A 19298-nucleotide genomic window follows, 5' to 3' on the forward strand; every position below is an offset into this window, starting at 1 on the left:
TTCTAATGAATGTTGGGAAATTGAAATAAAGGAAAGGAACATCTATATAAAATCTAAGTATTAAAAATATCAGATATATGACAAGTTTGAAAATTATTAAAACCAGGTGACTGAAACATGAGGGTTCATAATTCTAGTCTATCTACTGTTGTGTTTGTTTGAAAGTGTCCATAATCAAAAAGTTTAAAAGAATTAAGATATGAACAAATTTTAAAAAGCTCTCAGAATTCCATATACCTTCATTGACAATGAAATGGGCTAAAACAAAAGCTTAGCATTTCTAATACCTTCAAAGAACCTACATGAATTTAAGTTAAAAAACAAATAAAGGAGGGGCCAGGGATTTAGCTCAGTGGTTCCGGCGCCTGCCTTGCAAGTGCAAGGTCCCAAGTTTGATCCTCGGTACCAAAAAAAAACCAAAAAAACAAATAAAGGAGAATGTTATGGTTTGTGTCTAGATGTTCCCCCAAAGCCTCATAGGGCTTTTTCAGGGGTGGCTGAATCTACAGTGTGTGATGGTGAGATTAAAGAAGTGTGATTACTAAAGCAATACACTGATTGGTTTGGCACTGCCCTAATCCTAGTAGTTGGGATAAGATAAAAGGGGCAGAAAGATGCTGTTAAGATTCCTTTGTTGCTTTGTTACCTTTGATCTGCCATAAACTGTTGCCCCTCTCCCATGTGCCACTCTGCCTTGGAGCCAGGTGATTGTGGACTGAAACCTCTACAAACTGTGAGCTAAATAAACCTTTCCCCTTTTAACTTTGAGCGTTAGGTATTTTGTCTCAGCAACAAGAAAAGTAACTAAGACAGAGAGGGACCAAGAGCAAAATAGAAAACAGAATACTGTTTATTTAGGTGAGGAAAAGCCAGCCTCCTTAATGGGGTAAAGACAAAAGTTAGTTCCTTAGCCTTAGGAAGGCAGATCAGCACAGAACTTCCCTGGACTAACAGTTTGTACATAAAGCAGCAGCTCCTGCAAGGAGTACACTCTGTGGTACCAATTCCTTCTCTCAAGTTAATCCTACAGGAGGAAATAGGGACAAATGATTACGCTGTTTTAAAATTTAAGAGCAGAAAGACAAGTGACAAAATAATCACAAAGAAGCACAAGCAGACATAGGTTAATGGTGTTTTCCTCTGATTACTAAACTGTATTTTAAGGCAGAAATGACACATCTGAGTCAGACTGCTCTCCAAAATCTCAAAAAGACATATATGTTTTACTCTTGTACCAAAGACAAATAGATGTGTGTGGGGAAGAGAGTACCTATTATTAAATCTATTTCAAAAATTATCCACTTCATCACAGTGACAGAACGTTACTCCTATACAACATGGAATTTCATTGTAAGATAAATGAGATTAAAATTGTTTATTAAACAGGAGAAATACAACATTTAGTATTTAATAACAAAAAATATTTTAAGATATTTTTCATGAACATTAATCACACTTGATCTCATAATTAGCCCTTGAACATTTTCCAACAACCAAAATAATGTCACAGAATAGCTACAGATCTAATACTAAATGTATGTTTTTAATCCTTCAGTGGGTGTTCTTACAGTATTTAACATCAGAAGAACCCATGTGCATTGTACATGTGGTACTATACAGTATAATTTTTAGAAGTATATGAAATACACATGAGAAATTTCTTAGATGCATTATAAGTAGCCACTGTATCTTAAAATCAATTTTAAATTGCAGACAAACAAGAATTATAATGCTATTATGATATTTTTCAGAAAAATCATAAGAATATACTTTAAAGAATAAAAATACATTTGAGAAATACTAGAATAAAGTTCTAGCCATCATACTAACCATAACTGAAATTCTTACAAAAGACAGCTTTAGAAATATACCTTAAAATGTGAGGAAATGTGACATCAAATGTGCACTTATAAGTTGTCAAATAAGAGGCAAAATTATCTTGTTATAAAATGTGATCAGTTTTAAACCCAAACACATAATATGAGAAAATACAGACAATAGATCCATGTAGTGAGTGGAGTATATGTGCTATGCCATCAGTATGCCAGGGTAGAATATCAAGAATCAATCACCACACTCTGCCTCACAGGACCGAGGCAAAGCTTTAGAATTATTTTCAAAAAGAACACTTCATGTAACTATTTCCAATAAACCAGAGATGAAATACTAAATAAAACTTGTTTTCTATTCCTAACCTTGAATTGTAATGATCTAAAATATCTAAACAGATTTTTTAGGCAATCAATTTAAAATCAGAAATGGATATCCTTTCATATTTATAACTTACATAATCAGAAATGGATTCCAATAATTTTTTCACTTAAAAGGCAGGCCCTATGCTAAGAAAATCATCATAAAACTCAATGAATACAATGATAAACTTGAAACCTTTAGCAAGAAATAAAGGGATGTGTTGTTTTCTTTTGAGGAAAGAAAGCACATGCTTTGAGGATTGACAATAAACATACTTTAGGCCAAAATACAAATACAGATAAAACAGAAGAAGCAATACGCTTTCAGTATATATACATTCTCTCACTGTGTACTCATTTAGGTAGGGGAACAACATAGGCAGTAAAGGTATTGAATTTCCCATGTTTTATCTTTCTGTAACCAACAACACAAAACAGAGGAAGGGCTTGATTTATGGCATTAGAAAAAAGATGAAATTTAACACTTACTTTTGCAAAGCCTTCAAAAATGTCAAAAGAAGGTGGCAGCTTAGATGCATCCTGTATTTCCTCTCTCATGAAATGCTGAAATGTCACTGCAAGTTGCCTGAGGCCCTCTTTCTTATCTTCAGTCAGTTTGCTAATATCTTTTTTAAAAAGAAAACAGATGTCACAATTACAAAGTAAACTTCATGGATAATTTTCAGGTGTTCAATGTTGGCTGTTAAATCAGATTACTTCCTGTCTTATATTTCATTCTGACATCTTTTCATTTTTTTAACAACTATAGATCAAAATCCATGTTATCAGTTAAATTCTGCCAAACTTTATCTACAATGTAAGATCAAATGCCTACCAAAAAAAACCCCACACATACAGATTAAAAACCATTGAAACCAAAATCAGTAAGGTTGTCTACTACCTGATTTTCTGCATTATCCTTTACATATGCAAAAACCATAATAAATTCTAACTAAGTCACTGATTTTAAACTGACTTTTCCATGCAACAATTTACAACTAGGTCATAACTAACTGATAAACTATATCATTTAAAAGGCAAAATGACAGAAAATGAGAAGTAAAAAGTTCAGATAAAGTTCAAATAATTGAAATTTGTCATACAGAATGTACATTATGAGGAAAACATGGACCAACTAAAGAAATCTTAGCTGTAAGTTATGTTAAGGTTGAATAAACATATATGGTGCTACTCTAAACCAAACATAAAGACATAGTTGTGTTTCCCTTTGAGGAATCAAGAAAAAGATTCCTCAAAAAAACCGTCAGAACTGATAAAAAAAATTCCGTGAAGTAGCAATATGAAAATAAATCAGCAAGATTTTTCATATCAGTAAAATGTTTATATACTAATAAACTTACTGAAAAAGAAATCAAGAGGGTAATCTCGCTCACAATAGCTACCTCAAAAATAAAATATTATCTAGAAAGAAACTTAACCAAGAAAGTGAACAACCTCTACAATGAAAATTATGAAACACTGATGAAAGAAATTAAGACATAAAAAAATGAAAAGACATCCCATATACCTGACTTGAAAGAATTACCAATGTTCAAATGTCCATAATCCCCAAAGTGATCTTCAGATTCAAAGCAATTCCCATTAAACTAACAATGACATTCTACACAGAAATAGGAAAAATAATCATAAAAATAATATGAAACCACAAAAGAATCCAAATAGCCAAAGCAATCCTGACCAAAAAGGAAAAGTTACTGGCATCACAATATCTGACTTCAAAACATACTACAAAGTTATAATAGCCAAAATAACATAGTACAGGCATAAAAACAAATATATGACCAATGCTACAGGATAAAGAACTCAGAACTTCATCTACATATACACAGCCAACTGATTTTCAACATAGTACCAGGAGAAGTGATAGTATCATCAATAAATAGTGCAGGGGAAACTGGATATCCTTATGCAAAAGAATGAAACTAGCCTTTCAGCTTTCACCATATACAAAAATCAATTAAAAATGGATCAAAGACTTAAAATTAAGACCAAAGATATAAAACTATTGAAAGAAAACATAAAGGAAAAAGTTCAGATACTGGACTAAGCAAAGATTCTTTTGGATATGGCCCCAAAAGCACAGCCAACAAAAGAAAATTAGCAAACAGGATTACATCAAATTTTAAACTTTCTGTACAAAGAAAACAATCAATATAGTGAAGAGACAACCTATAGAATGAGAGGAAATATTTGCAAACTATTCATCTCACAGGGGATTAATATCTAGAATACATAAGGAACTCAAAATCACTCTACAGCAAAAAATAAACAATAATAATGGTCTAATTACAAATACAGATTTGGGCCAGGGATTTAGCTCCGTGGGGCCATCACATGCCTCACAAGTATAAGGTCCCAAGTTCAATCCCCGGTACCAAAAAAGAAAAAAAATGCAGACTTGACCTCTGTATACACTTCTCAAAAGAAGTTTTACAAATGGCCACAAAGTGAAAAAAATGTTCAACATCACTAGTCAAGAGGGAAATGGAAATCAAAATAATGAGATATCAACTCACTCTAATCTTATGGGTATTATCAAGACAAAAATAAATGCTGGAGAAAGGCTGTTGGTGGGAATGTAAATTAGTAAAGCCATTATGCAAAACAGTATGGCAGTTCCTTTAAAAACTAAAAAAGGACTACCTTATGCTCTAGTAATTCCACTACTGAGTATATACAAAGGAAATAAAATCACTGCATCAAAAAGTTACTGGCACACACATGAAAAAGGTACCAGCACTCCCATGTTTACTGCAGCACAATTCACAAAAGTCAAAATACAGAATAAACCTAATGTCCATCAATAAATGAATAAAGAAAATATGGTGCATATATATACAATGAAATACGACTTGGCCACAAGAAATGAAATGTCGAGGTCTGTGCACGCCCTACCGAGGTCCCGAGTTGCGCGGAAGATGCCGAATCACCTCGCTGGAGACAAGCAGGTCTGTGCACCCCCTACCGAGATCCTAGTCGCATGGAACACGCCGAATCACCCCACTGCAGGCAAGCAGGCCTGCCCACGCCATACTGAGGACCAGAGTTGCACAGAACACGACAAATCAGCCCGCGCCCCGGCAACAATCCACTGGACAAAGCCCCGATCCTCTGTACACACCTTCTTCCAAACTACAAAGACGCAGAGGACACCAGACCACCAGACCACGGTACTGAGTCCCGCTGCTCCCGGCCCACAGCTAGGGGCTTCCGAGCCACCATCTCACTGCTCCTGGTCCAGAGGAAGGGGCTTCCCGGTCACCATCCCTCATGCTGCTCTCAGCCCGGAGAAAAGGGCTTTCGGGGCACCTTCTGTCCTGCTGCTCCTGGCCCAGAGGAAGGGGCTTCCGGGCCACCATCCCTCCCGCTGCTCCCAGCCCACAGGAAAGGGCTTTTGGGTCACCATCCCCACCTCTGCTCCTGGCCCCTGCCTCACCTCTCCCAGCTCAGAGGAGGTAATCCGTGCAGGCACTAATAGACTCCCGCCCCAGTGGAAATCAGAAAACACATTAATAAGTCTCAAAGCCAGACTTCCAGATCACCTACAGCAACCCCAAAGGGAAATGAGATGGAACACTCTGATACTCAACCACCTGGACCCACGGAACTGGCAACAAAAGGGGATATGGAAAAAATGAAATCAGAAATAATTTCTCAGATAACAGGAGAAATTGTGCCCCTAGTGCAAGACATGATTAATAAATCTAGAGAGGAGCTCAGGAACATGATGGAATCCCAACATAAGAAATCCATAAAACAGATACAAATAGATTTCCAGGAGATGAAAAACTCCATTGAAAGTTTACACAGCAAAATGAGCCAATGGGAGGACAGAATTTCAGATACAGAAGATAACATTTCAGGCCAGGGATTTAGCTCAGTGGTTGCTCCGCCTGCTGTGCAAGTGCAAGGACCTGAGTTCGATCCCTAGTACCAAAAAAAAAAAAAAAAAACACCATTAGAAGATAACATTTCAAATAGTGACCAGGAAAAGAAAAATTGCTTCAAAATTATAAGGGAACATGAGAAATCAATCCAGGAACTGCTAGATGATGCAAAGAAGAATAACATAAGACTGATTGGGCTCAATGAAGAAACAGGAGAGAGTGGAGATGACATAAAAAATCTCTTCACAGAAATAATGGCAGAAAACTTCCCAAGCAGGGGAAAAGAGCTTGACATACAGATAAGTGAGGCATATAGGACTTCAAATAGCCTTGATCAAAAAAATCTACACATAGGCATATAATTGTTAAGATTCCAGAAACTCAACAGAAGAACAAAGTTCTACAAGCAGTTGGAGAAAAAAAAACAAATCACATACAAATGAAAGCCCACCAGAATCACAGCAGACTTCTCAACACAAACCATCAAGGCAAGAAGAGCTTGGAGTGACATATTCCAAGCCCTAAAAGAAAACAGCCTCCAACCCAGATTGATGTACCCTGCAAAACTATCTTTCAAAATGGATGGAGAAATAAGATACTTTCATGACAAAGAGCACCTTAGGAACTTAGTGAATACCAAACCAGCACTCCAAAGAACTTTACACAATATCCTAGGAACAGACATTGAGGATCACACCCCCAGGAAGCAAAGCAGAATGAACCCATCTGGTATGACAAGAAATTAAATGTAAAGGGGGAGAACCCAACAAAAAGAAAAAGTCATGGCAATGACAAGTCAAGACGTTTCAGTTATAACTGTCAATGTTAATGGTCTCAATTCACCAATCAAAAGAAATAGACTGGCAGAATGGGACAAGAAGCAAAATCCAACAATATGCTGCATACAAGAAACATACTTAATTCAAAAGAAAACACATAGACTGAAAGTTAAAGGGTGGAAAATAATACTCCATGCGACAGGAACCCGAAATAAAGCAGGAGTGGCTATCCCCTGTGCAGATCAAGTAGATTTCAAACCAACACTGATTAAGAGGGATGAAGAAGGACACTACATCCTTGTAAAGGGAACCATCCAAGAGGAAGAGATGACAATCATAAATATCTATGCACCAAACACTAGTGCACCCAACTATATAAAACAGATACTAATGGACATGAAAAGTCATATATGCACTAATACAATTGTAGTGGGGGAACTCAACACCCCACTGTCACAAATAGAGAGATCAACTAGACTAAAAATAAGTAATGAAATACTAGAACTCAATTGAACTCTTGAACAAATGAACTTAACAGATGTTTACAGAGTCTTCCACCCCACAAAATCAGAATACACATTCTTCTCAGCTGCACATGGGTCATCCTCAAAAACAGACCACATACTCACACATAGAACATGTTTAAGTAAGTGCAAAGGAATTGAAGTTATCCCCTGTATATTATCAAACCATAGTGCGATGAAATGGGAGATCCATAGCAAAAGAAACTCAAAAAATTTCATAAACACGTGGAAATTGAACAACACACTTCTGAATAACCAATGGGTCACAGAGGAATTTAAAGAAGAAATCAGACAGTTCCTTCAATTAAACGACAATGATAATACAACATATCGGAATCTATGGGACACAATGAAAGCAGTCTTATGAGGGAAATTCATAGCAGGGAATATGCATATTAGGAAAACAGAACGAGCCCAATTAAATAACCTGATGCTGCACCTCAAGCTTCTAGATAAAGAAGAGCATGACAACCCCAAAGCTCATACAAGGGAGGAAATTATAAAGATCAGAGGAGAAATCAATACAATGGAGACTAAGAGAACAATACAAAAAATCAATGAAGCCAAGAGGTGGTTCTTCAAAATAATCAACAAAATTGACAAACCCTGAGCCAACCTTGTCAGAAAAAGGAAAGAAAAGGCCCAAATGCATGCAATTAGGAATGAAAAGGGTGAAATTACAACAGACCCAGCAGAAATCCAGAGGATTATCAATACCTACTCCCAGAACCTATACGCCAATAAGATGGACAACACAGAAGAAATAGACAGATTCCTAGATACATATGAATCACCAAAGTTGAACAAAGAAGACCTAAAAATTCTGAACAACCCAATATCAACCAATGAAATTGAAAATGTCATTAAAAACTTATCAACTAAGAAAAGCCTAGGCCCAGATGGCTTCACTGCTGAATTCTACAAGGCATTTAGAGAGGAACTGCTGCCACTACTGTTTAAACTCTTCAGTGAAATTTAAAGGGAAGCAATACTCCCAAATTCATTCCTGGAAGCAAGCATCACCTTGATCCCCAAAGGAGAGAAACACCCAACTGAAAAAGAGAACTATAGGACAATCTCACTAATGAACATAGATGAAAAAATCCTTAATAAGATTCTGGCAAACAGAATGCAAAGATCATCAAGAAGATCATACACCCTGATCAAGTGGGATTCATCCCACAGATGCAGGGATGGTTCAATATATGAAAATCAATCAATGTAATACACTATATCAATAAAGCCAAGGACAAAAACCATATGATTATCTCCATAGATGCAGAAAAAGCATCTGACAAAATCCAACATGCATTTATGAAAAAAACCCTACAAAACATTGGAATAGATGGTCTCTACCTCAAACTGATAGAAGCCATCTATGAAAAACCAACAGCCAATATCATACTAAATGGTCAAAAACTGAAATCCTTCACAATAAAATCAGGAACAAGACAAGGATGTCCACTGTCACCACTCTTGTTCAATATAGTTCTGGAAACATTAGCCACGGCAATTAGACAAGAGAAAGAAATAAAAGGAATAAAGATAGGTAATGAAGAAGTCAAATTATCATTATTTGCAGATGACATGATACTCTATATAGAAGACCCCAAGAACTCCACCAAAAGTCTTCTAGACTTAATAACCAAATTCAGTCAAGTAGCTGGTTACAAGGTCAACACACAAAAATCAATAGCTTTCCTCTACCTCAATGACAGACTGACTCACTGAGAGAGAAACAGGGCAAATAATTCCTTTCACAATAGCATCCAAAAAACTGAAATACGTAGGAATCAACCTAACTAAAGAAATCAAAGACCTCTTCTCTGAAAACTATGGCACTCTGAAAAGAGAGATTGAAGATGATATCAGAAAATAGACAGACATCTCCTGCTCCTGGGTAGGAAAGATTAATATAGTGAAAATGGCCATACTTTCAAAACTGCTATATAGATTTAATGCAATTCCAATTGAGATCCCAGCAGCATTACTTCATGGACCTTAAGAAAATAACCCAAAAATGCATTTGGAGCAAGAAGAGACCCAGAATAGCAAAAGCAATTCTAGGTAACAGAGACATGGCAGGGGGTATCACAATCCCCAACCTGCAACTCTACTACAAAGCTACTGTGATAAAAACAGCATGGTACTGGCAAAGAAACAGACCTGAGGACCAGTGGAATAGATCAGAAGATGCAAAAGCAATGCCAGACACACTCAGCCATCTCATCTTTGATAAAGGAGCCAAACACTCTCACTGGAGGAAAGATAGCCTCTTTAATAAATGGTGCTGGGAAAATTGGGCTTCAACTTGCCAAAGATTAAAACAGACCTATATCTCTCACCATGCACCAAACTAAAATCAAAATGGATTAAAGAACTAAATATTAAAATAGAAACTCTGAACCAGTCGGAAAAGACATTAGGTAGAACTCTTGAAGACATCGGTGTAGGAAAAGATTTTATGAACAAAACCTCAGTTGCCCGTGAACTAGCACAAACAATCAACAAGTAGGATCTCTTCTTCTTAAAAGGCTTCTCCACAGCAAGAGAAACCACCAGCAGTGTGAAGAGACTACCCACAATGTGGGAAAAAAATCTTCACCTGCTCTTCCTCAGACAAAGGTCTACTATCTCGAATCTATAAAGAACTTAAAAAGATCAGACCTCCCAAATTTAAAGACCCAATCCGAAAATGGGCATCTGAAATGAACAGACATTTCGCACACAAAGAAGTAGAAATAGCAAATAAATACATGAAAAAATGTTCAACATCACTGGTCATTCGAGAGATCCAAATGAAAACAACGCTGAGATTCCACCTCACTCCAGAAAGAATGGCTGCTATCATGAAATCAACCAATAACAAATGCTGGGAGGGCTGTGGGGAAAGAAGAACACTGCTCCACTGCTGGTGGGAGTGTCGACTGGTGCAAGCACTGTGGAAATCAGTATGGAGATACCTCAAAGAACTAGGACTGGAAGTCCCATTTGACCCTGCTATTCCACTGCTGGGGATCTTCCCCAAAGAATTCAAAGAATCATACCACAGTGATATATGTGCACCCATGTTCATAGGAGCGCAGTTTGTGATAGCTAAAACTTGGAAACAGCCCAAATGTTCATCAACTGGAGACTGGATAAAGAAAATGTGGGTTTTTTATAAAATGGAGTACTACTCAGCCATAAAAAATGAGAAATTAGAGACATTTATAGCTAAGTGGATGCACATTGAGGCAATACTCTTAAGTGAAATAAACAGGACACACATGTATAAATACTGAATAGTTTCTCTGGTGTGAGAAACTGAAAGTGTAAATAAGAACTAAATGCATAATAGGTAATGTGAAATAGGAAGAAAAGGGGCAAAGGGGAAGGAAGTGGGAGGGCTAGGGGAAAGGATAGAAGGAAATGGGATTAATGTGAGAAAATGGAAAAATAGGAACAAAATCTTTGTAAATACAGAGGAATGGAGGGGTTCAAGGGAGGGCTGGGCAAGGGTGAAAAATAAGAACCAAGAGAGACTATGTAAAGGTGCAAATTTCCAATGATGAATGTCATTATATTGTATACCTAAAATGTACCAATGATTAGAATGAATAATCAAAACTGTAAAATAGGAAGAAAAGGTCCAAAGGGGTAGGGGTAGTGGGAGGGGCAGGGGAAAGGAAAGAAGGGAAAGGAAAAATGATGAGAAATGGAGAAAATGGAAATAAAGTCTTTGTAAATAGGGAAGGGCGGAGGGGGTGAAGGGAGGGCTAGGAATGGGGAAAAATAAGAACCAAGATGCATTATGTAAAGGTACAATTCCCAATGAGAAATGTAATTGTGTTGTATACCCACAATGTACAAATAAAAGAATTTAATAAAAAAAAAGAAAAAAAAAAGAAATGAAATGTCATTTTCAGGAAAGTGGGCAGAAGTGGAGGATACCATGCTAAGTGAAATAGGCCAGATATAAAAAGACAAATATTATATCGTCACTCAATCTTATAGAAGAGTAGCGGGCCACTATCACTAGACACTACAGAAAAGGGATGGATAAAGAGGTTACATAATGTGTAACAAAATACAGATAGGAGGAACTAATGACACTGTTCTACAGACAGGAGGGTAAATATAGTCTAACAATTTATGACATGTTTCACAACTATAAAACAGTTCAAAGGCTCCCAACAAATAAAAATTATAAAATTTTTATATGGAAATGCTAATTACCATGATTTTATCATTATACATTGTAAAGATACATTGAATTATTATACCCTCTAAATCTGAGGAGATGCTGGGCCAATTAAATTTTTAAAAGGGGATGGTTTAAAAGCTAATACGAACCCCTTCAAAATCAGTTTAAATTATACCATAAATGATGTAGTAAGGCTCAGAGTGCGCCACTTAATTAATAACACTTGAAAGCATTTCATTTACAGTAGTATGTATGACAATGCTACTGAGCAGGCCTAATGTTAATAGTAAAATTCACTGTAAGAGGTGTTAATTATCTAACGGTAATACAAGAAAAAATGACTAATTAGTTCTCTATTAAACTTGAAAAGACACATCAAGTTGAACTGTAGCATAACTATGTTGCTCATGTCAAGTTTGCATATATTTCTAAATTACTTGTTCAACAAAATAATTAGTCCAATGATTTCTTAAATAATAATTTAACACCATTGCCACTAAAGATTCTATAACCATAAATCTGTACTAGATCATCCTCTTATTTGTCTCTATCCAGATATATTAAACTGTGTAGCAAATACACTATGCTGAGTTCGAGCTAATTGTGGGGTGACATCATTTACAACTTCAATGAAGTGAATCTTTCCCAGTATAAAAGCAAAATAAGCCTGATACCTGATAGATGGCCAGATCTGGAAAAGATTTTCAGTCTTTAGAAGGAGCTGCTCACTGGCTATCATAGTTTAGGAATATAGCAAAGCTCAATATTACCATAGAACCCAAAGCATCTGTATCTTCAACTGTCCTGAATATCCAAAGGAATGGTGACCCTAAAAGGTGCTCTAGAAGCACTTTGTTCAACTACATCACTCTTAGCTCACAGAAAGAAACCAAAAGAGGAAACCGAAGCAGAGAAGAGGGGGAAAAAAAGAAGGCGAGGTCAAAGAAAAATTTGTCAGTTGGGCTAATGGTTACACTACCCTGTACGAGAAACCCCTGAAACATCACTGGAGACCTCTGCAGTAGTTTCCAGTATCCTGCTCAGTGTACAAGTCAAGTTGTGGAAAAAAACTAAAAGACAGAACTAAGAGAGACAGAAAGCAAGGAGCCAGGACGGCCAATGCTACTTTAGTGGCTTGGTCTGTCCAAGCCACTGATTTTTACTTATAATCAGTTGGGGTAAAGGCAAGCTACATGCCAGAGCAGACCTACATGTGAGGATGCACAGTTGTGCACTTTCTATGGAAACTAATGAAGACAAGGCTGACAAAGGAACAGACAATGCATTCTCGAATTAGGAACAGAATAGACAAAATATATGGTTGTAATTAGAACATTGTCCTTCCAGTAAGAAGGTTTTAGTTGTTGGAATGGAATTTGCGTGCGAGGTACCCTGACCTCAGCACATAAGCTTTGGCAGGACGAACTTCCATAAATAAGTCAACTGTGGGGTTAACTCTATACAGCTTTGGGCATAATCAATATTGCGGTCTTTTGCATCCCTGAATAGCCTTGATACCTTTCTGGTGATTTACAGACTTCTATATGGTCAAAACAACCCTGAAATAAATTACATAAACTAAGGCATTAGTTGTTTATAAAAACAAAAACTTCTCTTAGGTTTGTTTCACATAATAAAGAGTCAAAAACAAAGTTAAAAATAAAGCAGTTTATCCTCAGGAAAAGAAGAGAGGCACAGAGAAGTTAATCACCAAAGCCAAAAAGATTAGACTGGAAAAGACTCAATAAGCAAATAAATACATTTGATTTTCTGAATATGACTGAAGAGTAATGCTCATCTGTTTCAATGGGGCCTGAGTAGTTCTCTGAACATTGTTTTATTATAGTATCACCGTAACGAATGTGCATTGAATGAACATTTAAATTCTACATTTAATGAAAGAAAACACCTTGGCTGCTCACTTGTAAATAATACCTTTTTCTAGAGATCAGTCCATTGTATACTACAGTTTTTCATTAAACACTTTATTTGTTAAAAAAAATTAAAAAATAAAGCAGTATGGGGGCTAAGGTTAGCTCAGTGGTAGCTCAGATAACTGAGCTTAGCTAAATAAAGTATACATACACAATACGTACATACATAGATATGAGTAACAGTTCACTAGCTCACCAAATAATAGATTTTTCTCTTTTAAGATGCTCATAATTGAGCTCCCGCAGCGCCATTCCATGCTCCTATGGCAGAGAAGGTGAGCCAGTCCCAGCACCCAGAAAGAAGCTCCCCTGGTGCCATTCCACGCTTCTAGGGCAGAGAAGCTGAGCCAATTCCAGCACCCAGAAGGAAGCTCCCCCACCGCCATTCCAAGCTCCTAGGGCAGAGAAGCTGAGCCAGTCCCAGCACCTGGAAGGAATCTCCCTTACCACCGTTCCATGCTCCTAGGGCAGAGAAGGTGAGCCAGACCCATCACCCAGAAGGAAGCTCCCTGGCTGCCATTCCACACTCCTAAGGCAGAGAAGCTGAGCCAGTCCCAGCACCCAGAAGGAAGCTTCCTGGCTGCCATTCCACGCTCCTAGGGCAGAGAAGATGAGCCAGTCCCAGCACCCCAAAGGAAGCTTCCCCACCGCCATTCCATGCTCCTAGGGCAGAGAAGCTGAGCCAGTCCCAGCACCCCGAAGGAAGCTACCCTGCTGCCACTCCACACAACTAGGGCAGAGAAGGTGAGCCGTGCGGGTGCCAGAAGCACCCCCACCTCCGTGGAAATGAGAAGACATGTAAACAAGCCTCAAAAACAGATTTCCAGATCACCTACAGCAACCACAAAGGGAAACAAGATGGAATAATTTGTCACTCAAACAACTGGACTCTCGGAACTGGCAACAAAAGAGGATCTGGGAAAAATGAAATCACAAATAATTACTCAGATAACAGCAAAGATTTTGCTCATAGTGCAAGACATGATTAATAAATCTAGAGAGGACACAGATTAAAAAATAGAGGATCTGAGGAACATGATGGAATCCCAAAATAGGAAACAAATGGAATCCATAAAATAGATGCAAACAGATTTCCAGGAGATTAAAAACTCCATCGAAAGTCTGCACAACAGAATGAACCAATGTGAGGATACAATTTCACATATAGAAGATAAGATTGCAATTAGTGACCAGGAAAAGAAAACTTGCTTTAAAATTGTAAGGGAACACGAGGAATCAATCCAGCAGCTGCTAGGTAATGCAAAGAAGAATAACATAAGACTGATTAGAGTCAATGAAGAAACAGGAGAGAGTGCAGATGACATAAAAAAACTGTCACAGAAGTGATGGCAGAAAACTTCCCAAGCACAGGAAAAGAACCTGACATACACATAAGTGAGAAATATAAGACTCCAGCTAGCCTTAATCAAAAAAAAAATCTACACATAGGCATATAATAGTTAGGATTCCAGAAATCCAACAGAAGAACAAAATTCTACAAGCAGTGAGAGAAAAGAAACAAATCACATGCAAAGGAAAACCCATCAGAATGACAGCAGACTTCTCAATGCAAACCCTCAAGGCAAGAAGAGCTTGGAGGGATGTATTTCAAGCCCTAAAGGAAAACAGCCTCCAACCCACATTGATGTACCCTGCAAAACTATCTTTCAAAATTGATGGAGAAATAAGATACTTTCATGATAAAGAGCACCTCAGGAACTTCATGAATACCAAACCAGCACTCCAAAACATTTCTGACAATACCCTAGGAAAAGACAATGAGGATCAAAACCCAGGGAAACCCAGCACAATGAATCCATTGGGCGTGACAAATGAAATGCAAACGGGGGAGAATCCAGCAAAAAGAAAAAGTCATGACAAAGCTTTTAAAACTTTTAACTTCATCTCCCTAATGAGTGTATAATTCAATCTTGTTATTGTACTGATTAGTATTTTTCTGATTTTAGAGTTGCGTACTGGCTATTTTTCATCTTCTTATGTCTATTTTTTCATTGGGTTGTGTATTAATGAGCTCTAAGAGTTCTTTATATATTCTGGTTATAGGTTATGTGCATTGTAAATATGGTCTGTTTAAGGACTTTTCATTTTAATGATGTCATTTAAAGTTCTAAATTTTGATGGAATCTCATTTATCACTTTTTTCTTTCATACATCATGTTTTTTGTATCCTAGGAAGTTCTTGCCTACCCTAAATTCATAAAAATTTTCCCTTATAATTTCTTCTTAAAGTTTTATACTTTTAGGCTTTCATATTTAGGTTCATAGATCCCTTTTCAAGTTATTTTTATGTATGGAAATAAAGGGTTGAGGTTAATTTTTTATATACAGATACCAGGTGTTCTACTGCCATTTGCTGAAAACACTATCTTTTCCTTGGCTCTTGAATTGAGTTTATATTCTATAAAATGCTAATGTTGGGCCGGGGATTTAGCTCAGTGGTTTCGCCGCCTGCTGCGCAAGCGCAAGGACCCAAGTTCGATCCCCGATACGAAAAAAAAAAATCCTAATGTTAAATAATCTTTCAAAACTCAGTGGACCATATTATTTGTGGTTCTATTTCTAGATTCTCTGTTTTATTCAAATGATCTATATGTCTTTCCTTACACCAACACTGCTTTGATTACTGTAGCTTTAGAAGAAGTCTTAAAATTGAGTACTAAACATCTTCCAACACTGTTTTTTGTCTTTTTTTTTTTTTAACTTTTCTAGGTCCTTTGTACTCCTACATAACTTTGAAATTTCAATATCCAATTCTTCATTTATAGCAAGTATACACAGACCTCAATTTTTATATATACCTTATGTTTTCTAATCCTGCTAAATTCAAATACAAGTTCTAGGGGCTCCTAGAGATTTCTTAGTATTTTCTCTGTAGATGATCATTTCATCTACATATAAAGATTTTGCTTCTACCCTGCCAATCCTATCCTAATTGTGTCATTTTATTGCCAGACTATTTTGGTTGGGCCTAGGTTTCAAAGTTTAATGGACAGATAAAGAGTAAGCATATCTGCCCTTGTTCCCCACCTTAAGGAGAAAGCACTGTACCTTCTCCAATCATATAAGGTGTTCTCACTGGAAGTATGGAGTACATGTCTTTAATCTGTTGAGAAGGTTCTGTTCTACTTCTAGGCTCCTGATAACTTTTACCATGAACAGCTGTGGAATTTAGTCCAATACTTTTTCTCCAACTAGTGACAGGATCATATGGCTTTTTCTTTTCCTCTGTTAAAATGATGACTTTTGGGGGTGGATCTTCCAATGCTGAACCAACACTGCCATCCCTATAACAAAACCACTTTCTACATACTGCCAGATCTGACTTCCAATAGTTTGTTTTGTTAAACAAATTTCTATCTATGTTCATACGTTTTTCTTCTATTATCTTTATCCAGTTTTAGGATTAGCAAAATATTGAGTTCCTAAAATGAGGGAAGAAGTGTTCCTTCTTTTTTCTGCTTTAATTGTTTGATATAATTTATCAGTTAAAATGTGTATGAGCCTGCTGTTGTCATATAGGTAGGTTTTCAAGCTAGGAATATACTTTCTTTAATAGGTGCTATTCAAATTTTATATTTCCTCCAGAGTTAGTTTCATTAATTTGTCTTCCAAGGTACTTGTTAGAAGTTGTCAAATTTATTTCAAAAAGATTTTCGTAATATGCTTCCTATATCCTTTTAAATTCTGTAAAATCTGTGGTAATGTGTCCTAGATCTTGATATTGTAATTTTAAAAATGTATAATTGATATTGTGTAATAGGAAGAAAAGGTCTATAGGAGCAGGGGAAGTGGGAGGGGTAGGGGAAAGGAAAAAAGGGAAAAGAAAAAATATGAGAAAAGGAAAAAAAATGGAAACAAAGTTTTTGCAAATAGGAAAAGGTGGGGGGATTAAGGGAGGGCAGGGGAAGGGGAAAAAAATAAGAACCAAGATACTCATGTAATGGTACAAGATCCCAATGATGTATGTAAATGTATTTTATACCTACAATGTACCAATAAACTTAATTGTGAAAGAAAAAAAAGATGCTCATAATCACTTACTTGATTCCAGATCATAAAATGAGTAAAGTTTCTCCGACTCAGAGGGTGTTTCTTCCATCTGTGAAGAAGGAAAACACCAAAAAACAACTTAAAGTACTCCAATATATAAGTCAATATGGTTGAGAACCTTTAGATACTTCAACAAAGTGTACTTAAAAGATAATTTCCTATATAGTCTTTCTCTTTATCATTTTTAGAGCTGAATTAATCAATAAAACCTTTCAAGTAAAAGCTAACTTGTATCTAACAGTTTTTAATCTCCAAACACAGAGCTTTTTACAAAAAGTTTGCATACTTTTGTATTCTTAAAGCCAGCTATAAAATTTCAGAGTGGCAGCTGGGGGTGGTGGTACATACTTGTAATCCCAGCACTGAGGAGGCTGAAGCAGGAGGATTGCTGAAAGTTCGAAGCCAGCCTGGGCTACATAGTGCAACCCTGTCTCAAAAACCAAAAGTAAAAGTAAAATTTCAGAGTGGCAAAAAAAAAAAAGTTAATAAACAAAAGAAAGAATAGAAAAAAAAAAGAAAGAATAGAGGGCCAGGGACTTAGCTCAGTGGTGCCGCCGCCTGCCTCCCAAGCTCAAGGTCTTAAATTCAATCCCTGGTTAAAAAAAAAAAAGAAGGAAGGAAGGAAGGAAGGAAGGGCGAGCTGCAGGAACTTGTAATAATTTGAGAAAGATACTCATGATAAAGCCTCACCGATCAGTCTAGGCTTCTCCAGAGCAGGGGTTCACAAAATCTACTATTTGGGGCACTATACGAAAATAGGCTGAAGGAACCATTTTCACAAACCTAGGCTATACAAAGATAGATAAGTATCCTTCAATTTATTATTAATTATCATCTAATTAATGTCTCACTGAAAAAACAAACAAAAAAGGATATACATGTCCTGTGCATTAGCTAATAGAAGAAAAGTTAAAAGATAATGTGACAGATTTTTTTTTCATCAGAATTGGCTGTTTTATTATGCAAAATGGGAGATAATGTGACAGATTTTAATTACTTATACCCCAAATGTAGGGGTATCTATTCCCAAAGGGAAATCACAGTGCCTTTCAGGGAAGCTACGTGCTTTTCCACTGCCACCGAGTCCATGATTAATAGAAAAACAAGTTTTTTAACCTTAAGATACTTCCTGGAATAATTTTCATTTTTAATGTGGGTTCAGTTCCAGTCTTAAATTTGAACAGTAAATGCAATACCAAATGCTTTTGTAAAATTAAAATCCAAGCACATTTCATGAGTTGTATACTCACAAGCTTGATGACAACTCTGCCGAGAAGTCTCACAGAGTCAGGAGGATATCTGGGTTTGCAACTTTTAAGGCATTTACATTCTCGCTTGTGGTCCTGCCAAGCTTTTTTCTGTTAAAAGAAGAGCAAGAATGATATTAGAGAAAATAGAAGTTTACTTCCAAATACATTGGTTTTGAACAATGAAAATCATCAATATTACTTTAATTTTAACAGCCTAAGTATAATCGCAACATAGAAAATGAAAACCATGCTGTAATGCTGCAAATGATCCAAGATTTGATTTTTGCCAAGGATGCAATTATTAGGCATGGACATGAACAGCTTCAGCTTCATTCTTGTCCTTTACTTTGCTCTGTGGTCATTACCTAGGTGGCAGATTCCAAAGACTCCAATCATTATGGTTTACTTTACAATGTATAAGACAGTCATTTAACCGCCTAAAAGGGAATACATA

The 19298-nt window shown here is 36.6% G+C and overlaps 1 protein-coding gene across 11 annotated transcripts in view; it reads right to left on the reverse strand.

Annotated features, from left to right (window-relative positions):
* The window catches only part of Smyd3 (SET and MYND domain containing 3), an 877202-nt gene that overhangs the window by 657232 nt on the left and 200672 nt on the right, over nucleotides 1-19298 (reverse strand). For all 11 annotated transcript variants that reach the window (XM_087194068.1, XM_087194067.1, XM_021265507.2 and 8 more), the window contains 3 exons: nucleotides 18845-18952; nucleotides 17586-17643; nucleotides 2682-2818 (listed from right to left, as the gene is read on the reverse strand). In XM_087194068.1, coding sequence (XP_087050194.1) covers nucleotides 2682-2818; nucleotides 17586-17643; nucleotides 18845-18952 — 303 coding nt within the window. The remainder of the gene's footprint in view (nucleotides 1-2681; nucleotides 2819-17585; nucleotides 17644-18844; nucleotides 18953-19298) is intronic.

The sequence above is a fragment of the Heterocephalus glaber genome, unplaced genomic scaffold (assembly GCF_053883595.1).
Source record: "Heterocephalus glaber isolate CG9 unplaced genomic scaffold, H.glaber_assembly_v1.0 deba00001600, whole genome shotgun sequence".
Classification (NCBI taxonomy): Eukaryota; Metazoa; Chordata; class Mammalia; order Rodentia; family Bathyergidae; genus Heterocephalus; species Heterocephalus glaber.